At 59.5% G+C, this 26,687-nt stretch overlaps 1 protein-coding gene across 3 annotated transcripts; it reads left to right on the forward strand.

Annotated features, from left to right (window-relative positions):
- Positions 1-26,139, forward strand: CSRP1 (cysteine and glycine rich protein 1). 3 transcript variants are annotated; one of them, XM_027565906.1, is made up of 6 exons: positions 54-363; positions 11,092-11,204; positions 15,236-15,404; positions 16,231-16,360; positions 19,168-19,261; positions 19,649-20,704. In XM_027565906.1, exons 2-6 carry the CDS (start codon positions 11,093-11,095, stop codon positions 19,723-19,725), a joined length of 582 nt encoding a protein of 193 aa, XP_027421707.1. In that variant the 5' UTR covers positions 54-363; position 11,092; the 3' UTR covers positions 19,726-20,704. The 3 variants fall into 3 exon arrangements, with proteins under 3 accessions (XP_027421705.1, XP_027421707.1, XP_027421706.1); XM_027565905.1 differs by lacking the exon at positions 19,649-20,704 and adding an exon at positions 25,680-26,139 and having other exon boundaries at positions 242-363; XM_027565904.1 differs by having other exon boundaries at positions 1-363; positions 11,092-15,404.
- The last annotated feature ends 548 nt before the right edge of the window (positions 26,140-26,687 follow it).

Consider the following 26,687-nt stretch of genomic DNA (forward strand, 5'->3'; position numbering starts at 1 on the left):
CGTTTATCTGGGCTCTTGGATCGTGGATCACGGATCACGTGTGTCTCCACCCTCGTCCGGCGGCCGGGACCGCTGAGAAGTTCCGGGCATAGTGAGCCGCTGCTTCCCCTGCGGCGGGGCGCACAGAGGGTCCCCGGAGCTCAGCCGGCGCGGCCCGGACCTGGGGGCGGCCCTGCGCCGTGACATCAGCCCGGGGCGGTGACATCGGCGCCGGCCTGGTGCGGTGTGCAAAGCCTGTGGGTTGGCGCGGCCCGGACACGCCCTCCAGCGGAACAAAACTGCGCGCGGGCCGGCGCGCCCAGCCTCGTTTCCAGAGCCCGCCCTCTCGCCTGCCCGCCGCCTGCCACGCTCGGCCGCTGCCAGGTGAGTGCACGCCGGGCTCGGACGCCCGGCCCGCGCGCCGCCGAGCACCCAGTCCCCTACCCGCCGGAGCGCCTGCCCGCGAGCTCAGGGCGCCCCTGGCCTTCCAGCCCCGCCGCCGCCTCCAGGGATGCTACAGGGAGGGTCGCAAGAAAAAGGGGCGCAGGGTGGGCGCGGGCGGAGGAGAGGGGTGAAGTGGCCGCGGTTCTCCCCTTTCGGGTCCCTCCCCCGGCGGGTCCCGCGGTGGGACAATGGGCGATTCTGCGCTTACTGACGCTCCTTGTGCGGCGGGGGATGAGGGCATCCGTGCCACCCCTCCTGCCCGGGGGAACGTGCAGCGGGCGGGGGGGGGGGGGGGGGGGGCCCGCCTGGCACAGCTGTGCCCGGAGCGCGGGTGCGAGTTTCCCCTTTTGCGAAGGGCTAGATGAAGGTCGCCCCGCCGCCTTCACCCCTGACGCCCCGGGACTTGGCGCGGCGCGGGGACCGCCACCGAAGCCTGGAGGAAGCCAGTGTTTGCAGCCTTAGTCCCGAAGGCCGGGGGCAGTAAGGGGCGCTGTGAGCATACTTGAAGCAAGTTGCAACCCGTTACCCAACAAGCAGCGTGCAGGCAGGCGCGTCCTCGGCGCTCACAGCTGCCGAGTATGCTGCAAACGCTCGTCCCTTCCCGCCGCTTGTGATCTGATCGAGACCCCGGGCTAGACGGTAGCGGGAGTGGGTTCCGCCCCTTCCTGAAGGCCTGGGCCCCGCCCCTGCTCCTGGGCGTGGACGGGTGTGCAGCCCCTCCCAGCTGGGGGGACTTGGCCTGGGGGTCCTGTCGCAGTAGCTCCTGGAGGCCCGCGGGGCTCTGGTGGAAGTGGGGCCTCAACTTGTAGAGGTGATGCCGAGGCAGACTGACCCGGATACTCTGCCGGCCTGGACGCGGGGCTCTGCTTCTCTGGCCGCGGTCCTGGGAGGGCGGGGCAGGTTGTCTTCGCCCCCAGCCTTCCTGCCTCCCAGAAGCTGGAGAGGCGAGAGGAGCTGGCCGCCCCCTGTCATCTCAGAGAGCCCCTGGGATCCGGGCACTCCCTGGGGGTCGTGTTCCCTGCCGCCACTTACTGTCAGCCCCTGAGGGTCAAGGTGGGCTCAGGCTCGGGACCCCGGCCACCTTTTTCCAGAGAGACTGTCCTTGTGGCTGGATCCAAGCCTGCACTGCTGGCCGTCTCCCAGGGAAGGACCCGGTCCTGCAGGGAGGAAATCCGGGGCGGAGGAGGCGGAGAACGACAAGGAAGGAGGGTTACTGCGGAGAGGGCGTGCTGGGAGGGGGAGGGGCAGCGCTGGCCCTTTAAAGAGTCTGGGGGTCGCTGGGGAGAAACCATTGGCACAGGTCTACAGGCCACACTCCCACCCCTGGGCCACCCAGCGCCTGCCCTCCTGGCCCAGGTGTCCCTTCTCTCACAGCAGACCTCTCTGCCTTGTGGTCCTGGCAGGGCCTTCCTGGCCGGGAGTGTAGTGTTGGCACCTGGTTGGCGGGCAGTAGACATTTGGTGAGTGAACGGGTAGACGTGGGCTCATAGCCGAGCTGCCCTGCTGGGCACGCGTGACCCTTGCAAACCCGTGCTGGCCCGGCGCGCCTGTGTGGCACGGAGGCCCAGGTCAGGTTTTCATTAACCGTGGGCCTCCTGGTAGAAGGCAGACTGGGGAGGCTTCTTTGAGAGGCTGCTGGAGCTGAAGTTTCTGTAAGCCGGCTTCTTGTGAGGTTGGGTTGGAGAGGACGGGGGAGTCGTGCATTGGATATATTGAGGCACCGAGGAGAATAAAGGTCGCCACTTGCCACCCTCGGACGTGTCGGCAAATAAGGAAAGAGTCACGACCCTGGGCAGGAGAGCTGGCCTTTCCCGAGAGAACAGCTGGCTGACATCTGTGCTCCCCAGCCCGGGACTGGCCTGTGTCTTTCACCGACTCGCCTGGGGCAGCCTGTGAGGTGGGGCGGAAGCTGGGGCTCAGAGGTGACCAGTGACTCACTCAGGGTCAAGGCTGCTATTGAGACCCAGGCAGACACCTTCCAGGCCTGCACCCAGCCTCCGGGTCACTCTGCCTTTCCTGTCTCTGATCAGCTCTCCAGGGACAGATCCGCCACTCCTGAGACAGACGTGCTTTACAAAGAGCTTTACAGCAGCTTACACACTGCTTAAGGGAGGACACGGCTCTGCTAGTGTGAGTGTGGAAGGAGTCGGGTTAGAACTTGCCACCACTGGGTCCTCTACGGTGTGGGGAGAGGGGAGGGCCTCCCGGAAGTTGGGGCCTGGGTCCCGGGGATGCGCTCTCACCAAGTCTGATGCGTGTTTGGATTTCAGTGTCAGGTTGGCAAGAAAGAGAAGCAGCCTGGAAAAGAGCCTTCCAGAGGAGAAGCCAGGGGCAGAGCTGGGTTGGGGTGGGCAGGGGTGGGTGCCTGCAGACCCAGTGGTCAGGGATTTGCTGGGGGCAGGAAGGGGGGAGGCGCCCACAGACCCAGTGGTCAGGAATTTCTGCGGTGACGCTGGGCTTGCACTACGCAGCTCCCCAGGAATTCGTCTGACGTCATCACCGAGTGATTCCATGTATGGTAAAGAGTGTAAATACGGAGGCAGCTTTTCTGCGGCTTCCTAGGGCCGGAGACAGCGTCTGACTCCTACGCGAGACGAGCAGACCCCCCTCTGCGGTGCTGCCTTTCTGCAGGGCCCGCGGGGGCTGCCTGACTTGTCAGCTGCAAGCAGCCTGTTTTACACAGGCTAAGGGCTCATGTGCTTTGTTTTTGCTTTTAAAAATTTAATCCAGGAAAATAATTCAGACCTTTTCAGCATGGGTAACCAACTGTTACTAAATTGACATCACTTTATCTGTTGGTTAATCTATGGGACCTTGTTATAATATCAGGCTTCCTGTAACAGTTTAAAAATGCTTAAATCCTAGCCCGCTGTTTCTACCTTTGTTGACCTTCAGATTCTGAACCCTGTGGGGAGTGCCCGGCTGGTAAAAGCATGATGGGCGCAGTCACCGCCCCACAAGGGCCTCAGGGCCTGGGCTTGAAGAGAGAACTTAGAGCGGAGAGACAGGGAGCAGGGTGACACGGGGTTGGAGCACTGTGGGGTCCGCACAGGAGTGCTGGCGGGCTGAGTTGCCTGCAGAGTTCCAGAAACTGTGTGACGCTGAGGCCGGGCCTGCACCCCATGTCGGTCCTTGCGCCCCAGCAGTGACTGACCACACCTTTCAGGGCAGGACCATTTCCCGGACTCTGTTTCTCCAGGCACCCCTCTTTCCTTGGCTGCCCTCCGGTGTGGGGGCGGGGAAAGGCTTGAGCAGCAGGTTGGAAAGGATGACAGCTCCCGTGTGCACCTGGCCAGGTACCACCCAGCCTGGCCAGGCCTCGCCCAGCCCACCACCCGGCCCGGCGAGCCCTTCCTGGCCAGACTGTTTGGAGGGGACCTGCCCTCTGGGCCCAGGAGTTGCCCTCTGTCCCTGGGGAGCAGGAGGCTTTGGAACAGAGAAGTTTGGGATTTTCCACTGGGGACAAAGACACGGCAGGGAATGCCATCAGGTCACTGATCTGAGGAGGGGAGACCTTCCCGCAGACGCTGGCGGACAAGCCGGTTTCTTAGACTTGAACTGTGAGCGCCCTGGGCATCACCTCGGCCTGATGTTCTCACACTGCTGGCGGAACGTGAGCGTCTGTCCTCCGCAGCCCCGAGCCCGGCCAGGTCTCTGCTCCCAGGACAGAGGAGCCACGAGCCAGTCTTCATGCTGCAGCTGGACGAGGCTGGGGGCAGCGGGCCGACCCGGGCGCTGGTCGGAAGAATCCAGTCCCGGGCTTCTAGCTTCTGGCAGCCCTGAAGGCCTTGACATTTCAGGGGAATAGCTGTCGGGGTGTTTCCAGCCATCCCACAGGAGATGAAGCCCACTGCTCAGTGGGAACTGTAGACACGGTGAAGTGGACAAACCAAACCCCCCGGGGGGTCAGGGCTGGTGTGACCACAGGGTCGGCACCCAGAGCAGACATGGCCTGGGGCAAGGACAGCGCACGTCCAGCCCGGGGGTGCCTCAGGAGCGCGACCCACGACGCGCCAGGCCTTGGGCCGCTGCTCTCATTTCCCCCCGACCCTCAGAATGAGACTCGGAGTCAGCGGATGGCCTGACCTAGGGAGGAGCACACAAGCGCAGAAGGGAGCCTGACCTTTCGGCTGGGAAGAAATGGGTCCAGATCCCCTTTCCTGAACTCTGCACTGCCTGGACCCCTCCCCGCTTCCTCCCCTCCTGTGGGGGCGGGGGCGGGGGGGGGGGGCTCTGCCCCCAGGCCTGAGGAGGCAGCTGAGAGGGAGCCAGGCGTCCCTGTTGAACTCCAGATGGTCTGGGAAGTAGGTTTCCTTTTAAGGCATTCGGGCTCCGTCAGCTGGACTCAGGCTGGCAGGAGGGAGTGGGTGGAGCAGGAACCTCCCTGGTGAAAGGAGGTGGCCAGGCCCCCAGCTGAGCCCCCTCAACCCATAGATTCCCGAGGGGTCCTCACGAGGGCGGGGGGCGCCCATGGCCTGGGTCAGTGCTCTTTGCCCCAGGGTGCTGAGCCCTGTCTGTCCCCTGGGTTCCTGAAGGGGACCTCCCCCCAGTTTGGGGGTCCCTGGCTGGGAGGCAGCCGAGCAGTTTCCCACCTCGGGTTCCCGGGCCCTGCTGGACGTGGGCCTCCCGAGGGAGGAGGGCTTTTGTGTCGGGAACAAACCACAGCTGGGAACAGCTCCCCACCGCGTGGTCAGGGAACCTCCCCCCTCAGGGGTGTCCCAGGGCTGGAGGACGAAGCCTGTGGGCTCAGGGCCGGGACAAGGCGAGGCGGGAGCCCTTGGGTCCCCATGTCGCCAAGCCCTGTCCACTAAGCGCAGAGGGCCAGCACGGGGCTGGGTGGCCACCTCACCGCAGCCCTGACTGCAGGCCTCCCCCGCCCCATGTCCTCATCCATGCCATGGGCAGGTCCCCGCCTCCGGGTGGCCAGGAATGGTGGATGGTGCTTGCAGACTGCCCGGCACACAGTGGGTCTGCAGGCTCGGGACAGGCTGTCTGCCGAATGCTGAGGGCTGGGGTTCGGGGGTCACGTCCCGGCACCCGTCAAGAGGCAGGAGGGAACCCATATGTCTCTCTGGGAACCGGCTCGTCCCCCAGGACTCCCTGCTCTGCTCGTGGCTGTGCCTGCACCACCCCTCAGGGGGCTGGAGTCACTGAGTGACTTTTGGGTCCAGCTCTGCCCTGAGCACCTCCTGGGGGTCACTTGAGGGAGCGGGGTCTGCCTGATTCAAATGGGGTTCTGCAGCAAGGAAGGGTCGGGAGGCGGCTGGAGGTTAGGCCGACTGTAATGACCACACTACACCACCTAACTGTCTGTCATGGAGATGGTTTTGCAGCCCTGCCACAGGGGGCCGGAGGAACAGTGGGGCCTCAGGGACCGGCCCTGGCGCTATGGGAGCTGAGCCCCGAGCCGGGAACGTTGGCAGTCAGCTTAGGTCCAGTGCCCTGGATGAAAATTGGGCTGATTCCCAAGGAGAAGGGGGCTGTTGAGGGTCAGTGAACCTCAGTGGTGAGAAGAGGCCTGGAGAGGCGGGGAGGTCAGGGTTTGGGGTGAGTGGGTGGAGTGGGGTACAGAGCTCCGCCCCATTCTGGGGTTCAGGATGAGATTCCTTAGTGATCAGAGAAGATTATGGTTCCAGCAACAAAATGGACAGTCAGGAAAAAGAGCATGTTGTAGAGAAAAGGTGATGAGTTCAGGTGGCTGGTGTTGAAATCGAGGTGCTTCCCTGAAACTGGGTGTGTGAGCCTGGACTCAGGGCAGAGGTCAAGGTCAGTGGAAGTGCTCGGCGGGGTGACCACAAGAGCAGTGGCGGCAGAGGAACCCCAACCCTCGGGACGGGGAGACAGAGCAGAGGCCGTGGACAGTGAGCATCCCAGCTCCCTGCACCCCTCACCCACAGGAGCCTGCTCTCGGCCCGCACACCCCCATGAGCATACTGCGGGCCTTGGGCTGCAGCTCTGAGCGTTAGCGGGGCGACGTCTCAGACACCTGTGTGAACACCTGTGTGCCAGGCGCACACTCCTGTACACGCGCCTGTGTGCCAGGCACACGCAGACTTGAGGGCGTGGCAGTGAACCTGGACCGGGCCTCCTCCTTGAGCCGACACCTGTGTCCCCATCGGGGAAGAAATCTCCCTGCGCCCTCCTAGCTCCTTCTGACTTGAAAAGAGTTACCTTGACCTGAGACAGATGAACAGGAGCAAATCAAAGCTTAATAACATGTCTACCCAAAAAACCGAGTAACTCCCAAAGGGGCCCAAACCCTCACATTAAATACCATGCTCAGCTAGAGACAAAAGAGGAAGCTGGGGCAATGGTTTGGGACTTCAGAGGCGAGGAGCCAGTTGACATGGAGAAGGAAAGCAAATGTTTGGAAACCAGTGTTTGCTCGGCCGGGCAGAGATAAGGGGACACAGAGTGGACTGGTCTCCTGGCCCTGCCTGCTTTCCCCACCACACCCGGCCTGTGTTCTTCACAGAGATCTCTGGAAACTGCAGTACTGGGGAACTGGCCCTCTGTCGGAATTCTTTTAGGCATTTGAGGGAAGATTGATGTTTCTTCCTGAGTTTTTTGGGCCTTGATTGTTTTCAGCTTGAAATAATCCACATAGCAAAGAGACATTTCGGGGGCAAGCTTCCTCCCTGAACTGCATCCGATGGGAAGCCCCTGGTGGAAGGGACCATGCCCCCTGCCCCTGCCCAGACTCCAGCTGCCGGCACCACCCCGGGTGCCCATACCCGAGTTCCCATGGAGGGTACTCCTCCCTGGCCCCCCACTGTTTCCCAGCACCCCAGTCCTCCCATGGAGTCCCTCCTCCGTACACTTCTGTCCAAAGAGCTGGAAGGGTCGCCATCCCTGATCCTGGGCTCTGACCCTGCAGCCCTGGGTCCCTGAACTCACCCTGTGTCAGGCACTAAGCCATGCCTCCCTGATTTCCCAGAAGTAACCTGTGATGTAGCTTCTGCTTTTGTCCCCATTTTAAGATGCAGAAACGAAGGTTTACAAAGGCTAGCTCCCTTGCCCAAGGAACACACAGCAGTGAGTGGCAGGGTCAGGAAAGGACTAAACCCACCTGGCCTCAGGACCCCAGCTCAGAACCAACCTCAAGCTTCTCAACTTGTCCCAGGCTACTGCCTTCAGAGTCAGCTGGGTGCTTGTTAAATATTCCTGTTCTGGTGCCCCATCCTCAGAGGTCATGATTCATTGGGCTGGGGGTGGTACTGGAAAACTGGATTTTGCAAATGCTTCCGCCTCCCCCCACCTAATGAGCTCTAAAGCTTCAGTCCTGCCCTCTGTGTCTGACTCCTGCTTTTTCAAAAAAATTGAGTTTTTTTTTGGGGGGGGTGAAATTCCTGGGGAGTTAAGACTTGACACGTTCAATACAAGGGTATAGGTCCGATCCCTGGTCGGGGAAGAAAGATCCTGCAAGCCCTGTGATGTGGCTAAAGAAAAAAATTTTTGGTGAGCTAAATCTTACATACAAAAGAGCATATAAAACCTACATGCGAGGACTTATAGAGCTTATGGAGAAGCTCTATACAGTCAGCAAAAACGAGACCAGGAGCTGACTGTGGCTCAGATCATGAACTCCTTATTGCCAAATTCAGACTCAAATGGAAGAAAGTAGGAAAAAACACTAGACCATTCAGGTATGACCTAAATCAAATCCCTTACAATTATACAGTGGAAGTGAGAAATAGATTCAAGGGATTAGATCTGATAGAGTGCCTGAAGAACTATGGACAGAGGTTTGGATCAAGACTATCCCCAAGAAAAAGAAAAAAATTGGCTGACTGAGGAGCCCTTACAAATAGCTGAGAAGAGAATTGAAAGGCAAAGGAGAAAAGAAAAGATACACCCATTTGAATGCAGAGTTCCAAAGAATAGCAAGGCGTGATAAGAAAGCCTTTCTTAGTTATCAATGCAAAGTAATAGAGGAAAACAATAGAATGGGAAAGACTAGAGATCTCTTGAAGAAAATTAGAGATACCAAGGGAACATTTCATGCAAAGATGGGCTCAATAAAGGACAGAAATGGTATGGACCTAACAGAAGCAGAAGATATTAAGAAGAGGTGGCAAGAATACACAGGAGAACTGTACAAAAAGATATTCACGACCCAGATAATCACAATGGCGTGATCACTCACCTAGAGCCAGACATCCTGGAATGGGAAGTAAAGTGGGCCTTAGGAAGCATCACTAGGAACAAAGCTAGTGCAGGTGATGGAATTCCAGTTGAACTATTTCAAATCCTGAAAGATGATGCTGTGAAAGTGCTGCACTCAATATGCCAGCAAATGTGGGAAACTCAGCAGTGGCCACAGGACTGGAAAAGGTCAGTTCTCATTCCAATCACAAAGAAAGGCAATGCCAAAGAATGCTCAAACTACCGCACAATTGCACTCATCTCACATGCTAGCAAAGTAATGCTCAAAATTCTCCAAGCCAGGCTTCAACAATACGTGAACCGTGAACTTCCTGATGTTCAAGCTGGATTTAGAGAAGGCAGAGGAACCAGAGATCAAATTGCCAACATCTGCTGGATCATCGAAAAAGCAAGAGAGTTCCAGGAAAACATCTACTTCTGTTGCAGGAAGGGGGACCCCTTCCAGGGCCCGAAACTGGGCTCCTGTCTAACACTCAGAAATGAATTGTCTGAGGAGACACAAGTGCTGAGAAAGCAAGAGATTTTATTGGGAAAGGGCACCCGGGTGGAGAGCAGTAGGTTAAGGGAACCCAGGAGAACTGCTCTGCCGCGTGGCTCGCAGTCTTGGGGTTTATGGTGATGGGATTAGTTTCCAGGTGGTCTTTGGCCAATCACTCTAATTCAGAGTCTTTCCTGGTGGTGCACGCATCGCTCAGCCAAGATGGATGTTAGCGAGAGGGATTCTGGGAAGTGGATGGACACGCGGTGTCTCCTTTCAACGTTTCCCTAACTCTTCCGGTTGGTGGCAGCTTATTAGTTCCCTATTCCTTATCAGGATCTCCTGTCATAACACAACTCATGCAAATGGTTACTATGGTGCCTGGCCAGGGTGGGTGGTTTCAGTCAGCGTGCTTCCCCTAACACTTCTGCTTTATTGACTATACCAAAGCCTTTGACTGTGTGGATCACAATAAACTGTGGAAAATTCTTTAAGAGATGGGAATACCAGACCATCTGACCTGCCTCTTGAGAAACCTATATGCAGGTCGGGAAGCAACAGTTAGAACTGGACATGGAACAACAGACTGGTTCCAAATAGGAAAAGGAGTACGTCAAGGCTGTATATTGTCACACTGCTTATTTAACTTATATGCAGAGTACATCATGAGAAACGCTGGGCTGGAAGAAGCACAAGCTGGAATCAAGATTGCCAGGAGAAATACCAATAACCTCAGATATGCAGATGACGCCACCCTTATGGTAGAAAGTGAAGAAGAACTAAAGAGCCTCTTGATGAAAGTGAAAGGGGAGACTGAAAAAGTTGGCTTAAAGCTCAACATTCAGAAAACTAAGATCATGGCATCTGGTCCCATCACTTCATGGGAATTAGATGGAGAAACAGTGGAAACAGTGTCAGACTTTATTTTTCTGGGCTCCAAAATCACTGCAGATGGTGACGGCAGCCATGGAATTAAAAGATGCTTACTGCTTGGAAGGAAAGTTATGACCAACTTAGATAGCATATTAAAAAGCAGAGACATTATTTTGCCAACAAAGGTCTGTCTAGTCAAGGCTATGGTTTTTCCAGTGGTCATGTATGGATGTGAGTGTTGGACTGTGAAGAAAGCTGAGCACTGAAGAATTGATGCTTTTGAACTGCGGTGTTGGAGAAGACTCTTGAGAGTCCCTTGGACTGCAAGGAGATCCAACCAGTCCATTCTGAAGGACATCAGTCCTGGGTGTTCTTTGGAAGGACTGATGCTAAAGCTCAAACTCCAATACTTTGGCCACCTCATGTGAAGAGCTGACTCATTGGAAAAGACTCTGATGCTGGGAGGGATTGGGGGCAGGAGGAGATGGGGACGACAGAGGATGGGATGGCTGGATGGCATCACTGACTGGATGTACTTGAGTCTGAGTGAACTCCGGGAGTTGGTGATGGACAGGGAGGCCTTGCATGCTGCGATTCATGGGGTTGCAAAGAGTTGGACACGACTGAGCGACTGAACTGAACTGATTTGCGTAGTTTGAAGAATAATTACAACAGGAGGCCCCATGTGATGACCCCTGGCGGACCCCTTTTTCTGTCTTCGAGGTGCCACATCTAAGTCAGTAGTCTCTGATACTCCCTTGTCTTTATCACTCTCTCACACACGTGTAATTCCCTTGACAGTGTGAGTTTTGCCTGTTTGAGACCCGACACAGATAGTTTGTGTTTTATGAGTTCTAGCTTACCTGTTTCTTTTGCTGTGAGATTTGTCTGCCTGGATGCACACAGCAAAGGCTTTATTGTTGTTTCTACGACAGCCTGAGTCTTGTGGGAGTTTATGTCCTAGAGGGCTGGCGGGTGGAGAGGGGAGAGTCGCTGAAAATACAGTGGCTGCGCAGCAGTTCCCTGTGGGCTCCAGGGTGGGAAGCCCCCAGGTTGCCTGCTGGGGAGGCCTCTGCCCCAGGCCCTGTCCTGGGCCATCCAGGTATCCACCTCCCTGGAAAGTTCATTCCCTTCTCTGTGTCCACTTGCAGGATGCCGAACTGGGGAGGAGGCAAGAAGTGTGGGGTGTGCCAGAAGACGGTGTACTTTGCTGAAGAGGTCCAGTGCGAAGGCAGCAGCTTCCACAAGTCCTGCTTCCTGTGCTGTGAGTGCCCGCCCAGGCCGGCTGTCGCCATGGGGATGACCGGCCTGTCGGGCCCTGGGGGACGGTCCTTGGGAGGGACGGTTGTAAACAGCCTGACATTTGGCAGGAGCGCAGCGGGGGCGGGGAGGCGCTTCAGGGCCCCTGTGTTCCTCAGAAGCTGTTTCTAAGGCGGAGGCGGGGGCTGTGGGGGGCTGGCCCGAGGAGCTGGAGGGGGTGGACACACCAGGGCCTGAGAGCCAAGCCGGAAAGATCCTGCGGGGAAAACTTCCCACTCACTTTGTCTTCCCTCTCTCCCTACCACAGTCCTGGCACTTAAGAGCAAGACACTTTTAGCCCAGGGTTTCACCAATCCCTGGACCCAGATTACCCTTTGTTAAAAGGCCACAGAAATCACAGATGCAGAGGATACACTAGTGGGGGGATAGCAAGACGGGGAGAGGATTAAAAGGTACAGACTGTTACATGTGAGATAAAAAAGCTACGAGGATGTATTGCAGAGCACAGGGAGCACAGCAGCACTTAAAATAGTCACAGGTGAGTGACTTTAGAAAAGGTGAGTCTTGGTGTCGGACAGCTGACACTTCATAACACAGTGTGTCAACAACAACTATTGTTCAGGTGCCCAGTCGTGTCCGACTCCATGTGACCCCATGGACCCCTAGCACGCCAGGCCCCCCTGTCCTTCACCATCTCCCGAAGTTTGCCTGAGTTCACGTCCTTGGGCAATGGACATAAACATGTCAGCTATCCCTCAAAGATAAATTCACCAGCAGCAGCCTCATGGGCAGCCGTGTCTAGGGAGGGGCTGGGCTCCCCTGGCATCTCTGGGTGGGAGGCCTCTCCCCTCAGCCCCCACCTCCGCCCGACAGTCCGCGTGAGGGGATGTTGATGTCGTCCCGACGGCTGGGAGGAGACGGGCCCCGTTCACTGCCTGGTGGGCAGGCGCCTGGGCGCCTGGGGTGCTGGGTGCGGCTGGGGCCCAGGTGTCCTGAGCACCGGGCCCTGGAGGCGGGGGGATGTCCGCAGGCTCCTGATTGATGGGCTCAGAGCTGAGGGGCTTAGAGGAGGTGACCTGTTTCCCCTGAGCCCAGGCAGTGGCGCTGGGTGGGCAGGAGCGTGGCGGCCAAGCCCCGAGCCTTCAGAACCAGAGGGTCAGAGACCAGATGTGAATTTCCTTTCTGTTCTCTGGATGCTGAGGGCCAGGTGCCTCCTTCTCTCTCTGCATTTTCTCAACATTACAGGGGAGAAAACAACACCTACTTCTTGGGGCAGGGCTGCGGGAACTGAGAGGAAGGGGTCAGAAAACAAAAGGAGCAGTTGGAGCAGTTGTGAATGTTCAGTCAATGATAGCTGCTCCCTGACATGCACACATACGCACACAGACACACACACACACACACATGCACACGCGCACACACACACATGCACACGCGCACACATCCACACAGACACACACGTGTGCACACACAGACATGCACCCACCCACCCGTGCACATGCGCACACAGACATGCACACTTGCACATATATGTCCACACACATGCGCGTGCTCACACACACACGACACAGAGGATCCCCAGCAAGAAGACTGGGACTCGGGGTGGCCCCAGCCCATTGGGGAGGTCTGGGAACCGGGCCCTGCACCCCCCAGCGTGGCTTCACTGCTTCCGGAGCCCGTTCTCCCGAGCGGGACACAGATCCCCCGGGGCCACCTGCCCTGAAGGAGCACCGGCTCCCACCGGCTGTGGTTGGGCCAGCCAGAAGCCACCTCCAGAGCAGGCAGCATGCGTCCCACGCCTGCCGAGGCTGACGCAGGCTGACCGAGGGCTGTGCCAGCCGCGGGTGGGCAGCGAGCTTGGGCAGAGCCTTTGACATCCGGCCCAGAGGAGGCCGACAGCCGTGTGGTGTCATCAGCAGCTCATTGCGCTCAGGAATTTTCAGGCCATTGATTTTCCTCAGAGGGCATAAGAGGGCTTGCTGCTGGCCAGGGAGAGGGGCCAGACTGCTGGCTCCAAGGACCCCTCTCCACCTCACATGTGGCTTTGATCACCAATGGCAGCTGCCGGGGAGGAGTGGCCGCCAGCTGGGCAGTCAGGGAAGCCAGGGGCGCGGGGCTGGGGGGATGGGATGGACCCTGGGCTGGGCTTGCAGCGTGCACCCCAGTGTCCGAGAAGTGGCAAACAGTCCCCAGCCTGGGTGGGGGGCCTTGGCTCTGTGGGCATCGGCCCTGAGGCTGCGTCGTCCCTGAGCTGTGACAGCCCTGTCCTGGGGTCAGCCCATGGGAAGGCAGAGCTGGTCTGGCCTCGCCCCAGGGTGCTCACAGCCCCACCCACAGCGGCACCCCCTTGCCTGTAGGCGCCAGGCTGCGGGGACATTGGGAGGCGCCAGCTGCACCCCCAGGTCCCTGCAGGGAAGGTCGCCCAAGGAGACCTCAGCCCCCGGGCTGCTCTGTCTCACTCACAGCCTCCTGTCTAGTCTTAGGAATTTCCAGGTCACTCTGGGTCTTACGGGAAGCAGTTCCAGGCCGACTCCCGGCTTCCCACCCTAGAAGGGAATGATGGAGCCCTTGGCCTGCTGTGCCTGCTTCCTCCAGGCCGGAGCCAAGCCCTGGGGAGGCGGCGGGGTGGCCCATATTTGGTTGCCCGCGTGCTGGAAGAACATGGGGATCTCACAAGCAGGACCAGAGGGTCCTTATTTAGTCTGAAGTCTCCAACCTGGCCCAGGGGTGGGGGTGGGGGCAGAGAGCTGGCCTTTAAAGGCAAGGGAAAGGCTGGGAATTCCCTACAGATCCAGTGGTTAGGACTCGATGCTTTCACTGCCAAGGGCCACGTTCAGCCCCTGCCCAGGGAACTAAGATCCCGAGAGCCACACGGTGGAGGTGGGGGTGGGGGGAGGAATCTATCTCAAGGCAAAGAACTGGCAAGGGGCATGGAGGTAAGCTGAGTGCTCCTCGAGAGGAGGAGAGGCTGGCTGCTCCCAGGGTCCCTCTTCAGAAGGATGTGTTTGAGAATGTGGTCCCGGTGGGCACACTGCCTCCCCCATCTCAGGGCCTTCGTGGAACCCGCCTGTTATCCTAGGCCCAAACCTACATCAATGGGACGTGAGTCTCTGGAGAGAAGCACTCGGGGCTGGACGCTGATGGTCTTCTGGGGCCTGGCCCTCAGGGTGCTGACTCTCTCACACTGTTGGGGCAGCCAGCGCTCACGGTGACCTGCTGTGCACAGAGCACTGCGCTGAGCACTTCCCCAGCGAGGCCTCATTCAGTTCTCAGCCATCTTTCGGGGGCACCATTGTCATGTGCTGGTGGGGACACGGGGCTGGGAAGGCGTGTAGCCTGGCCAGGACGCTCCCTGGACGTGGGCTAGCCTGGGCTCCGTGCGACCCTGGGCTCCACACTGTCTCACTCTGGGTCACGGGGCCGCTCTGAGGCCCACAGGAGGCTGCGGGAGTTCTGCAGGCCTTCCAGTGTACCCCATTCCAATCCCCCTTTGCCCCGAGTCAGGGAATTCTCCCAGCATCTGACCTGCGGCCAAGTGATTTCCGACTAGAAACTTCAGATCCTGTTGTCATGATGAGCACAGCCTGTATCTCATTTCCAAGCCGTTCAGGCTGGATGCTGAACAAACGTTGACCTTCCCCCGGGAGCGTCTCTGCCCTGCCCCCGCACCCATGAGCATCCCTTCTGAATTGAATAGCAGGAAGCAGGACGGCCTTGCCCTTCTTGCTTCTCCTCTTGTGTCGGGACCCACGGTGTCTGTCGAGGGCGGTGAGGCCCGGCACACCCCCTGGGGGCCCCATGAACTCGGGAAGCTCTCAGGGTGCGGGGGGGCGAGGAAGCCCACCCAGCTCCAGGAGAGGCACTGGGCCAGCATCCGTAGGCCCTCCTCCCCTCCCAGTTCCCTGGCCACCCCAACCCCATTGCCAGGCCCCTGGCTCCTGGGAGGTCAGGACGTTGCCTGTGCAGCATCCCAGGGAGCTTCGGCAGTGGGGGCTGGCCGTGACCCACTGCCCCCCCCCCCCCCGCCCCCCGCAGTGGTCTGCAAGAAGAACCTGGACAGCACCACTGTGGCCGTGCACGGCGAGGAGATCTACTGCAAGTCCTGCTACGGCAAGAAGTATGGGCCCAAGGGCTACGGCTACGGGCAGGGCGCGGGCACCCTGAGCATGGACAAGGGGGAGTCGCTCGGCATCAGACATGAGGAGTGAGTACCCCCGCCCAGAGCAGAGGTCCTCCTGTGCGTCAGGCCCCGTCAGAGCAGCAGCGCAGAGGGGCTGGAGCAGCCAGGCCCCTCTCCGTGCGGAGCCGTGGCCGCATTTCCATGCACTGGGAGGAGCCCCGAGAACTGCTGGGCCCCTCTCCTCTGTCCACAGATGAGAAAACCCAGCCAGTATCAGTGACTTGAAGGTGCCCCACAGCCACTGAGGGTCTGAGCCGGACCACCTCGCAGCCTGGCTCGCCGGGTGTTGGTTCCCTTCCTGGAAACGGGCGTCACTAGGCCCCCAGCACCCCCTGACCTCTGACATGCTGTGAGCTGGGTGTTGGCAGTCAGCCCGCCGGCCCCTTGGCCCTGGGGGATGGTCGCAGGTGACAGTGACTTTCCACACCAAGGCTGTCACCCCGTGGGAGCGACCTGTCAGCTGATTTCTCCTGGGAAGACTCTAGTAATAGACGCGCTGAAGGAACAGGGGGCAGAGGGGGCCAGTTCTTAGCAGACAAGCTGTCAGTGACTCCGGCGTTATAACTGGGGCTGAGGGGAGTCTGACGTCTCGGGGAAGGAATACTACAGGCCCCTGGTGGGTCACCCATGGGCGGAGGTGACCCTCGGGCCCTTCGTGGGTCCCCCATTGGCGAAAGTGACCCTTGGGCCCTGGGTGCGTCCCCCATCAGCAGAGCCAACTCTGCAGCCCTGGCAGCTACAGCCGTGCGGCGGGCTGGGCTGGGTGCCTGCGGCTGGCGCCCTCCAGGCCTGTCCCCTCCACCTTGTCGCTCCCTGCACGTCCCCTCACCGCATGCTTTTCCCTGAGCAGGGCCCCCGGCCACAGGCCCACCACCAACCCCAACACGTCCAAGTTCGCCCAGAAGGTCGGGGGCTCCGAGCGCTGCCCGCGGTGCAGCCAGGCCGTCTATGCAGCCGAGAAGGTGATTGGCGCTGGGAAGGTAAGGCCGGGCATGCTGGGGGTAGGGAGGGGTGGCACACATGTTCCTGAACCGTGCATTCCGGGGCTTTGAAGTGTGCTCCCACTGCTCAGGGAAGCCTGCGCCCTTGATGTAGCTTCCCCTTCATTTCAGAGCCCACCACGAAAGGGGTCCCTTTGTCTGTGAGGCTGCCTGTCCCCTGTGCCTCCCAGTCTCCAGGGAGCTGAATCCCCCATCATAGCAGCCTCATCATTGGTCCACAGAGGAGGCTGAGTGCCGAAGAACTGATGTTTTCAAATCGTGCTGGAGAAGACTCTTGAGAGTCCCTTGGACTGCAAGGAGATCCAATCAGTCCATCCTAAAGGAAATCAGTTCTGAATATTCTTTGGAAGGACTGATGCTGAAGCTGAAGCTCCAATACTTTGGCCACCTGATGTGAAGAGCCGACTCACTGGAAGAGACCCTGATGCTGGGGAAGATTGAAGGCGGGAGGAGAAGGGGACGACAGAGGATGAGACGGTTGGATGGCATCATGAGTTTGAGCCAACTCTGGGAGATACGGAAGGACAGGGAAGCCTGGCATGCTGCAGCCCAGGGGGTCACAAAGGGGCAGAAGTACCTGACTGACTGAACAACAGCAAACACGCTTCCTAGGGAGCTTCTGATCGATCCATGTCTCCAGAGTCAGGGTCTGCTGAGCTCTAAGGGTACACGTACACCAGCCCTGAAAAGAATGTGCATCGTTGTGTGGGGGTCACATCTCTGTCTGGGAAGAAGATCCATAGCATTCACCACATTTTCAAAAGGATTTGTGATACAGAAATGTTAAGAACCAGCCCAAATCCACAGAAACCCACTCATGTGCCCCCAGGGCAGAGTTATCCAAGGTTCAGGCCCGTCAGAGCCTCCTAGGAGGCAAACTTGGTCTGGCTGTCTTGCCTGCCCCCATTGCAATATTCCAGTAGTAGACCCCACCCCCAGTCACCAAAGTGCAATGGGACCCTCCCTCGGAGAGGCTGCAGGGACAGGTGGCCCTCAGATGAGCTGTCAGAGGGCCGCAGGAGAGGCTTCTTCACGAGGGCCCCGGAGATGGTGCTGGACATTCACGCAGATGTGGCCAGGGTGACGCCGCGGGGCCTGGAGCCTGTCTGCAGCCTCTCTGGACCCGAGTCTTGGCCTCTGGGGCTTCTCAGCCTTGAGCAGCAGCTGGGCACGTGGACAGGGGACAACACACAGGACGGGTCTAGACCAAGCTTGGTCCCCGACTAGCCCTCAGGCCCGCTGGGGAGGGAGTTGCACCTGTGTTACAGGTGAAAGCCCAGGTTTGCCCACTCCTAGGAGCTGGCCGCCACTGCTGGTGCCTCCTCTTGGGGCCATGTTACGCCTTGAAGCTTGTTTCCACCTCTGTCCATTGGGAGAGGTTTGTAAACCCAGCAGGATGACCGCCATTTGCTTGTTGTGAAGCCTAGGCTGATGGATCCCCTCCTGAGCCTCAGCCCCGCATCTGAAGCAGCACACGCAGCAGGCCCGCCAGGCAAGCTGGCTTTAAAGCTGAACGGAGCCGGTGCGGGGAGCCCAGTGCAGTGCAGTGCCCAGGCTGTGGCGGCACCAGTCAGCTACCATCACCGTCATTGCTTTTGTGGGTTCTTGTGAGGTTGAAGTGAAGATCCTTGCTGTTCACTAAATGATATGAAAACAGGAGATGTGATTAAGTTGGTGTTTCTTCTGCTGTGTCTCACTATGAGAATAGGGAATCACCAAAAAATACCTAGGCATCAGCATTTCAATTCCCCCTCGGGGTCTTAGAGTGAGGGCCCCTCTCTCCCTTCCGGAGGAGGGGTTCTCTTTCGAGCAGAGGTGGCAGGAGGAGACCAGCGTCCGTGCCCCCAGAAGGGCTGAGAAGCAGGAAGACTTTAGGTGCTGACCCCACCAGCGGGGCCCGACTGTGTCTGCAGGGACAGTGGCGGTGGTCAGTCCTCCATCTGCCTGGAGACTGGGGGGCAGCCTGGGCTTCCCCGAGGACGAGCTGAGGCAGGGGTGCCCTCAGCACGGACACCGAGGCCCCTAGAGCCCTGGGCAGGAGCCAACACGCGTGGGCCTGGCTGCCAGGAAGCCCAGGGCCTGCCATTTCCTTCCCATCTCCAGCTCAGAAAGGGCAGCTGTGCAAGGGAGCCCCCTTGGCCTTAAAAGGCTGTGTTTCATTTCGTCCCGTCTGCCACCACTGGCCTCTGGCTTTCCCGGTTGTGCAGAGCTGTCAGCTGGGAGCTGGCAGCTGACCTGGGGTCTGGCTGGCCCCCACGGGGTGCAGACCCGGGCCGGCTTCCCCTGAGGGGCTGTTGGCTGTGTGGCTTCCGAGCACCTCATTGGAGCAGCGGGGCTTCTGTGGCCCCTGGCCTTCTCCCGGAGCTCCGTGGACCCTTTCTCCTTCCAGGGTGCCAGGCACCGCCTCTGTACCTGGCCCCTGCCCGGCTGCAGCCTCCCGCTGCAGTGAGGGCCCTCGAGAACTCCAGGGGCCTGCTGACCACAAAAGCCGGCCCTGCGGCCAGGCCCCAGCGTGCATGTCACGTCCCCTGTGAGAAGTGAGGGGGCCACTGGCCTGGAACCACGGCCAGGATGGGTCCGAGCCCACACCCACACCAGGGGTCCCGGTCAGGAGTTGGGACAAAGCTGGGGGGCCCCGCCTGCCCTTCGTGGGGCAGCTGTGGCACTGGCCCCCAGCACCTCCTCCGGGAGGTGGGGGAGGCTGGGCAGACCCCACAGGTGTCTTCATCACACCTCCAAGGGGATGGGCTGGGGCAGCAGAGTTAATTCTTTCCTTCCCTCCCCAGTCCTGGCATAAGTCCTGCTTCCGATGTGCCAAGTGCGGCAAAGGCCTCGAGTCCACCACCCTGGCCGACAAGGATGGCGAGATTTACTGCAAAGGTGAGCGGCCTCCCCTCGATGCCCTCCCTTCCTGGAGGGCTGGGCAGTCAGGCCCGTACGCGACGGCCAGTTCCAGCCTTGGAGTCCATTCCCGAGTGTCTTCTGAGGCCTCTGTGTGCAGCTCAGAAGGAGCCCCGGTGGGGGTGGTGGGAACGGTCAGTAGCCGGAGGGTGGGGCCGGGTGGGGCGGGGCCTGGGCGCCGGGGATCTGACCCTCTGACCGCAGATGGCTCTTCTCCTGGGATTTCAGAGGCAGGGGCATAGCCAGGATGCTCCTCACTATCGGCGTTGATGCTGTGGGGGCTCTGCTGTGTGCCTCACTGCCCCAGAGGCTCCGGCAGGTGCTGGGGCAGGAGTGGGGGTCCTCACCCCTCTCTTCTCTCTGCAGGATGCTACGCAAAGAACTTCGGGCCCAAGGGCTTTGGCTTTGGGCAGGGGGCTGGGGCTCTGGTTCACTCTGAGTGAGCCCCCCGCACCCACGCCCCGCTGCCCACGCCATGCTTCTCATCACCCCCAGCGACCTCGAGATTGCCAGGCTCCCTCCCTCCCTCAGCTAAGGACTAACCCAGGGCGTCTGGCTCCCTTTGGTTTGGGTGTCTGCTGGAGGCCCCCCTCCCAGGCGCCCCCCCACCCCGCCTGGCCTGCCGTGTCACCAGCTGGGCCTCTGGCTCTGGGTGTCCCCCCACCTCTCCCCTTCCCTGCCCTCCCCTCCCCACAGACTCCCGCCCTTAGAGGCTGAGTATCCATCATCGGGGGCCCTGCGGGGGCGGGCCGTGCTCCTCATGGGTGGCCTCCTAGTTCCCTCAGAGCAGGCCCAGGGCGTCCCCGCCCAGGAGTCACGGGGGACATGCAGACAGGCCCGAATGGAGGGGCTACTTGCCCTGGCCTATTGCCTTCGAGGCTGTGGGCCACGGTGCCCCCCAGCTCGGGCGGGGGCGGGGGGGGGGCGCAAGCCAGGCCCTAGGGCCCCAGTACAGGACGTGGTCTGGCCTCCCCGGGCTCAAGCTCCCGTGTGGCAGGGCCCTGATGAAACACCCCTGACCTTATGGCCGCCCAAACCTGAGGGCGTCTCTGCCCAGCCTGGGTCCCGAGGCTGTGGGGGATGGGCGTGGGGGTGCTGCGCCTCTGGCGCAGCCCAGCCCCGGAATCGTCCTCAGCATGACCGGCTTGACCCTGAGGGAGGGAGGCGCATGCAGCTTGCCTTCACCTGGATACCCGCCCCAGCCCACCTGGGCCCCACCCTTTTCCTGGGACCCTCCCCCTCTGGCCACACCACCCATCCCTTCCAGGCCCCAGGTCCAGAGCAGCAGGAGGACAGGGCGGGCCAGGCCCGCTGACCCCAGAGACGGAGGGTGATGCCACGTGGCGCTGCCTGGACCCAGGGCTGCAGCGCGGCCTGTGCTCAAACTGACCTGCACCCCATCAATAAAGCTGTCAGAAAGGAGCCCGGCACCTGTCCTGCCCTCGGGGTGGGGGTGCTGGTGTCCTGCTCTGGGGATGGGGGGACCGGTGTCCTGCTCTGGGGGTAGGAGCTGGTGTCCTCCTCTGGGGGGGACTTGATGGGAGCAGCCAGGTTGGCAGGAGGCCTGGGGAGGGAAAGTGTCTGCTTCCTCCCCAGTGTCCATTCTAACTGAACCCAGGCATGGGGTCCAGCCAGCCTGATCCTACTGCCCCATCTGGGCATGAGAGCTGTGAGCTTGCTGGAAGGGGCAGTGGAGTGGGGGAGGGATGGGGGCTTTCCAGGGGCAGCAGCGCCCTCCTGGGGGCTCTGCCTCCCAGAGGCCACTCCCCCAGATTCCAGCATGTGACTGAGGCCACTCCCCCAGATTCCAGCGTGTGACTGTGTGAGGGGGGGGGGGCAGCATTCAGCCCCCAAGTTCAGCACCTCTCACGCGCAGAGTTCCTTCAGCCCCAGAGTCTAGACTCTCGTCCAGGGCCGTAGTGCTGGCCGGGGCTGAGGGGTGCAGAGGCCGGGCACTCATCCCTCTTCCGAGGGAGAACTAGGAAGGGAGAAACAGGGACAAGAGTCTGAAACGGAGTGGGGCCGACGCCTCTGGACCACAAAGCCAGAGACCAACCCTCTGCCTTTGCCCTAGGGCACAGCGGGATCCCCCCACCCCTGCCTGCCGCCAGGCCCCGTGGAGGGGCCCCTCGGCTGACCCCAGGTGGAGGCGGCTCCACGCTCTTGTGATGGGAGGCAGTTCTGGTCTCTGGGTCACCGTCTGGGCCATCCCCCGAGTGTCCTAGGGAACTGCACTCGGCTTCCCTAAGGGCCGACCTGTCCTCATCTCTCCGGAGGTCACCTGGCCGCACCCTGAATGCTGTTTCTGCAGCAGGGCAGGCTGATGTTCAAGGTCAGCTTCCTGTGCGCTCATGAGGCCGCCCTCCGGCACTTCTGTGTTTCCTTGTCGGTAATGGAGAGGAGCCAGGTCGCTCTATCCACACTTTCCCCAGAGAGCTCAGCTAAATACCCTTGATCTGAGGTCCGCCTTCCACAAAATACCAGAGTCTGAACATGCCTGAGCCACGTTCTTCGCCACTTTATAACAGGGTCCCCTTTCCAATACTACGCCCCTCACTTCTGTCATCAGAATGGCGTTTGTCATCAGTATTTCTACAACATTCTGCTTGGAATTACTTCCTCCTCTTGCCCTGAGACGACTTAGGCTCTTTCTCCAATGCTCTCTCCTTTCTGGGCCCTCACTGGAATCCCCTTTCAAGGTCTGTTCACGATGATGTAGGTCTTTTCCTAGCAGACTTTCCCAGACCTCTCCAGCCTCTACCCATTACCCAGTTCCAAAGCCGCTCTCACAGTTTTAGGTGTTTGTTACGGCAGCACCCTGCTCGTTGGCACCAGTGTCTGCCTTGGTCTGTTTGGGCTGTTATAACATAATGCCATGGTCCAGAGGTGGGGCTCGATGGGGCTTCTTAACAACAGGACTTTACTCCTCCCAGTGCTGGAGGCTGGGAGTCCAGGGCCAAGGTGCCGGCAGATTCAGTGTCAGGGGAGAGCCCGCCTGCTGGTTCACAGACACGGTCACCTCACAAGGGGGCGGGGGCTCTGGCTTCTCAGGAGGGCACTAATCCCACTCACCAGGGCCCCTCCCTCAAGCCCTAACCATCTCCTTGGGGATTAGCTTTGTAACGTATGCGTTCCAGTCTCCTCGACCAAGTGCACGGACACGTGAACTTCTGCATGAGCTCGTCTGAGGGCTGCCTGTCTCATGTTGGGGGCTGGGCTCCTCTGCCCACACTGTGGATTTACAAAACAAGAAGCAGCTGCTTTAACAGCAAATTTGTGCATCACATCCATAGGACCAGACCTAGGGGAGGCCTTGACGGGACCCCCACCCCGACTCTGGGAAAGAGTCTAAACATACAGGACTGGTTTAAGACCAGTCAGTGCTGCAGAGTTCAGGGAGTGCGAGGTGAGGCCCCAGGTGAGGTGCCCTCATCCTGGCACTTCCACTCTATGCAGCCCGGGATGCGGTCGACTGGATGTCTTCCCAGAAGGGTTTGCACATTGGCTATGGGGGTGGGGTGGGGATGGATAGTTCCGCAAACAGATCACCAGTACAGGGCTCTGGAAGGGCCCACAGGAACAGCTGGGTGGGGCGTCTGGGCCCCAAAGCTGGGGACAGGCTGCCCTCTGCTGGAGCCGCAGCAGAAGGCCGTCGGCCAGCCTCCAACACCAGCTGCAAGCTTGGGACCACCTGTCACCCAAAGCAGCCTCAGTGGGGAGGATGCCGGATGCACCTCCAGGGAATGAAGCTGGGTTAAGGCAGAGGCTGTTCCCAGAGACCGGTTGCTGGCCTGGAAGCCCCTCAGGGCAGCGTGGGGCAGGTGGAGGAGGCCCGCCTGCTGTGAGTGAGGCCAGGCCCCCTAAAACTGACCCCCCGCCAGGTTCATGATGAATCTCTCCACCCATCACTTTATTCCCTTTCTTGTCAGGATTGAGGCATATCAAAGCCAAGGGGGGCTGAGACCAAGCAGGACACACAGGGCCCTCCCAGTACACCCCCTCCCAGTCCCCCTTTTCCTGTCTGCAGAGAAAGGCTTTGTCTCCTGGGTCCTCCCTGATTCCTGAGTCAAGGGCAAAGCAGATGCTACCCCCTTGGAGAAGACACCCCTGCCAAGGCCAGCTCCCCGTTCCCGATTTTGGACACTTCGTGGGTTTCATTCCGCGTCCTGTGCACTTCGTGCCACGGCCTCTGTGAAGGCCTTAAATGCATTCACCCCTCTGGGGCGGGTCATTACTGCCATTTACAAATGACCCAACTGAAGCCAAGAACCAAACAGCGGCTTGGGATCTGGTTCAAGGTAGACGGCAGAGCAGGACAGAAAGGCAGGAGCTGGGTCTAGGCCCGCCTCCTGCACCACCCACCTGACACTCTTCCTTCGCTGCCATGGGCTGGTGGTGCGGGGCGGAGCAGCGCCCGCACTCTTACCCTGCATACTTGGCACAGGTCTGGGTGCTGTCTGACCTGACCCTCCCATCAGCAGTAAGCAGTGGTTATGTGACCCCTTTATCCTACAGAAGTAGTGAATATGTAAGTGACATATTCAAAGGCACTGCCAGTGGTGGAACCAAGGCTGGAACCAGCTGTGTGACCCTGGGCCCGCCTCCTCCCCCTGGGCGTCAGCCTCTCCCATGTGAATGGAGATGTGACCTCGATTAAGTCCAAAGAAGTGCTTCTCAGGCCTGAGAACCTCCTGGGGATCTTGTGAAGCTGAGACTCCAGCTCGGCTGTTGGGTGGGGCCTGAGACCCAGCGCCTCCTGTGGGCTCCCAGGGGAGGGAGGTGCTGAGGCTGTGGCTTCCAGGCCATCCTGGGCAGTCGGGGCACCTGCCAGCTCTGATGTTCTGCATTTATGGGCCTGGGGAGCCTCCTCCCAGAGGCCATGGAGATTCCGGAGGCTGGTAATGGTGAATAAAGTGCTTAGTGGGCATTTTCTGCCCCAGCTGAGCCCCTGGCCCTTCCACTCTGTGACCTCGTCCCGACCCTCTGGAGGGCTCCTGGGCCACTCCCACTCGGGGTTACTCCTCCCAGCCCCCCTGCTCACCCTGTTCCCTGGTAGAACTCAGCTCACACCCAGGGCCCACACCAATGCTCCTCTCCACGGACATGCCAGGAGCTTCCTCCCTCCCCCAGCTCCTCCACCTCCTCACTTCTCCTGGACCCCAGTCCCAGGCTGGACAGCTACAGCCATCTCTGACTGATCTTGACAAAGGCACCTGTAGGAACATCTCACTTATCAAGTGATGAAGGTGAAAGTTCATAATCCTCACTACGCGATGTTGGAAACCAAGGGCAAGCAGGGAAAACAGTCCTCTCACGCAGGAGGAGCTCCTAGGACCTGGCTCCCTTCCCCTCCATCACCCCCACCCATTTCAAGTCCATGAATCGGCTGCCCTTTAGGAGGAGACAGAAGAGCTACCTGCCAGTGCAGAAAGTGCCAGGGCGGGACAGGGATTTTCAGTCCCTGGGCAGACCCCGCACATGGTCCCCTGTCCATGACCCCTGCCCCTCCCTCTTCTGGGTGCAAATGTGTGTGAGCCAAGACCAAGCTGAGCGGCTCTTGTTTCCGGGGTTGGGGGCCTGGAGGGTGGAAGAAGATACTTTCTTGTCTTAAACTTTTTTTTGTTGGTTGTTGTGGACCATTTTTTAAGTCTTAATTGAATTTGTTACAATATTGCTTTTGTTTTGGGTTTGGTTTTTTAGCCACAAGTCATGTGGGATCTCAGTTCCCCAACCAGGGATCATCCAACCACACCCTCCACACAGGAAGGTGAAGCCCTAACCACTGGACAAGGAAGTCTCTGTCTTGAATTTTCTACAGCAGCCGTGCATTCAAGTGTTGCTCACACTTCAGATCCATTAGCATTGTGAAAAGGCAATTAAAAACACAGCTAGAAGCAGGCGACGTGCCCGAGTCTGCCCAGTGGTGCCGGCAGGCTGGCTGCGGCCTCTGGTCCCTGGGCAGCAGCCAGGCTTCTGATGGGGTCGCCTGGACCCGAGGCCCCAAGGGAGAGCTGCTCCGGGCTCCTCCGGCAGGGGCACCCAGACACCACAGCTACGTGGGAGAGGTGACCCAGCAGGCCGGGGCCTGACGCCCGAGGGCAGCCTCCGCCGACCCGAGCAGGGATCAGAGGCGTCAAGCCCAGACGGGAGAGGGGCAGTGGGCGCTCTCCAGACGAGGGAGCCTGGGTGAATCAGGAAAGTCACTGGGCTGGAAAGCGATTAAAGGGTGAGCGTGGGAGGGGATTTCCACGGAGAGCGACCGGCCCAGAGCAAGTCCAGGCGGGCCAGCTGCAGGCCGCGGCCCTCCTGAGGGTTGTTGCAATGCTGCCCATAAAACCCAGATCCGTGGAGACTGGAGGCCTTGATCTGGTTTCTTTTTTCTTACGTTGCCCTTTAGAAAAACGGATGCAAGGAAACCCCAAAGCTCCAGAACAAGGCGCTCTCCATCAAAGGGGTGTGAGCAGTCGGGGGACGTCTCTGGGAGAGGCCAGCTGGGGGTGTCCCCAGACGGGTGGGCTTGGGGGGACCCGGCTGTGAGGTGACCCACCTTCCTCCGCGTCCTGGGACTGCGGAGGAGACTGTGGGGGAGAAGACTCGCTCCTGCCGTCTCTCCAGAAGGACGACAGCGCATCCTCCCAGACAACGCCGGACACCGGAGGCTGAGGTTAGAGAGGGAACAGACTTGTCTCAGGGGTCACGTATCCACTACTACAGACTGCTCTGATCTCCCCTGTGACCATCTAGGGGCTGTTACTGTCATTTTAAATAATATACCTGGACCTCGCTTTATCAGTTCATTTACTGTAGGTAGTGTTTACTGACTCCGGATAATGAAAGAATGGGAAATTCTTCTGTTATCTTTCTTCCTTCCAATTTTTGTTGGTTCCATTTCCGTTTTATCCAGTCACTCAGCAGCTACGCACTGAGGCCCTACTGTGTGCCAGATGACATGCTGGGTGCTGGGTCCACAGGGTCAAGAAAACACACGAAATTCCCGGCTGGCATGGGGCCTGCATTCTAATAGAGGGGGTGGATAGTAAGTAAGGAAAACATCAAGACTTTCAGAGGGAAATCAGGCAGGGAAGGAGACACAGTGTGTGTGTGTGTGTGTGTGTGTGTGTGTGTGTGAGGGAGAGAGAATGAATGTGTGTCTTTGTGACTGTGTGTGTGACTGTGTCTGTGTGTGTGACTGTGTTTGTGTGTGTGTGACTGTGTGCCTTTGTGTCTGTGAGTGTGACTCTGTGTGTGTGAGTGGGACTGTGTGGGGAGGTTTCAGCAGGGTGGTGGGACAACCTCCCAGAGAAGGTGCTGCCTGAGTACAGAGCTGTGTGAGGGGAGGAGACAAACCCCGAGATGCTGGTGGGGGGCCCCCCCCGCAGTCCAGGTGGAGAGGAGCCATGGCCCC

The sequence above is a fragment of the Bos indicus x Bos taurus genome, chromosome 16 (assembly GCF_003369695.1).
Source record: "Bos indicus x Bos taurus breed Angus x Brahman F1 hybrid chromosome 16, Bos_hybrid_MaternalHap_v2.0, whole genome shotgun sequence".
Classification (NCBI taxonomy): Eukaryota; Metazoa; Chordata; class Mammalia; order Artiodactyla; family Bovidae; genus Bos; species Bos indicus x Bos taurus.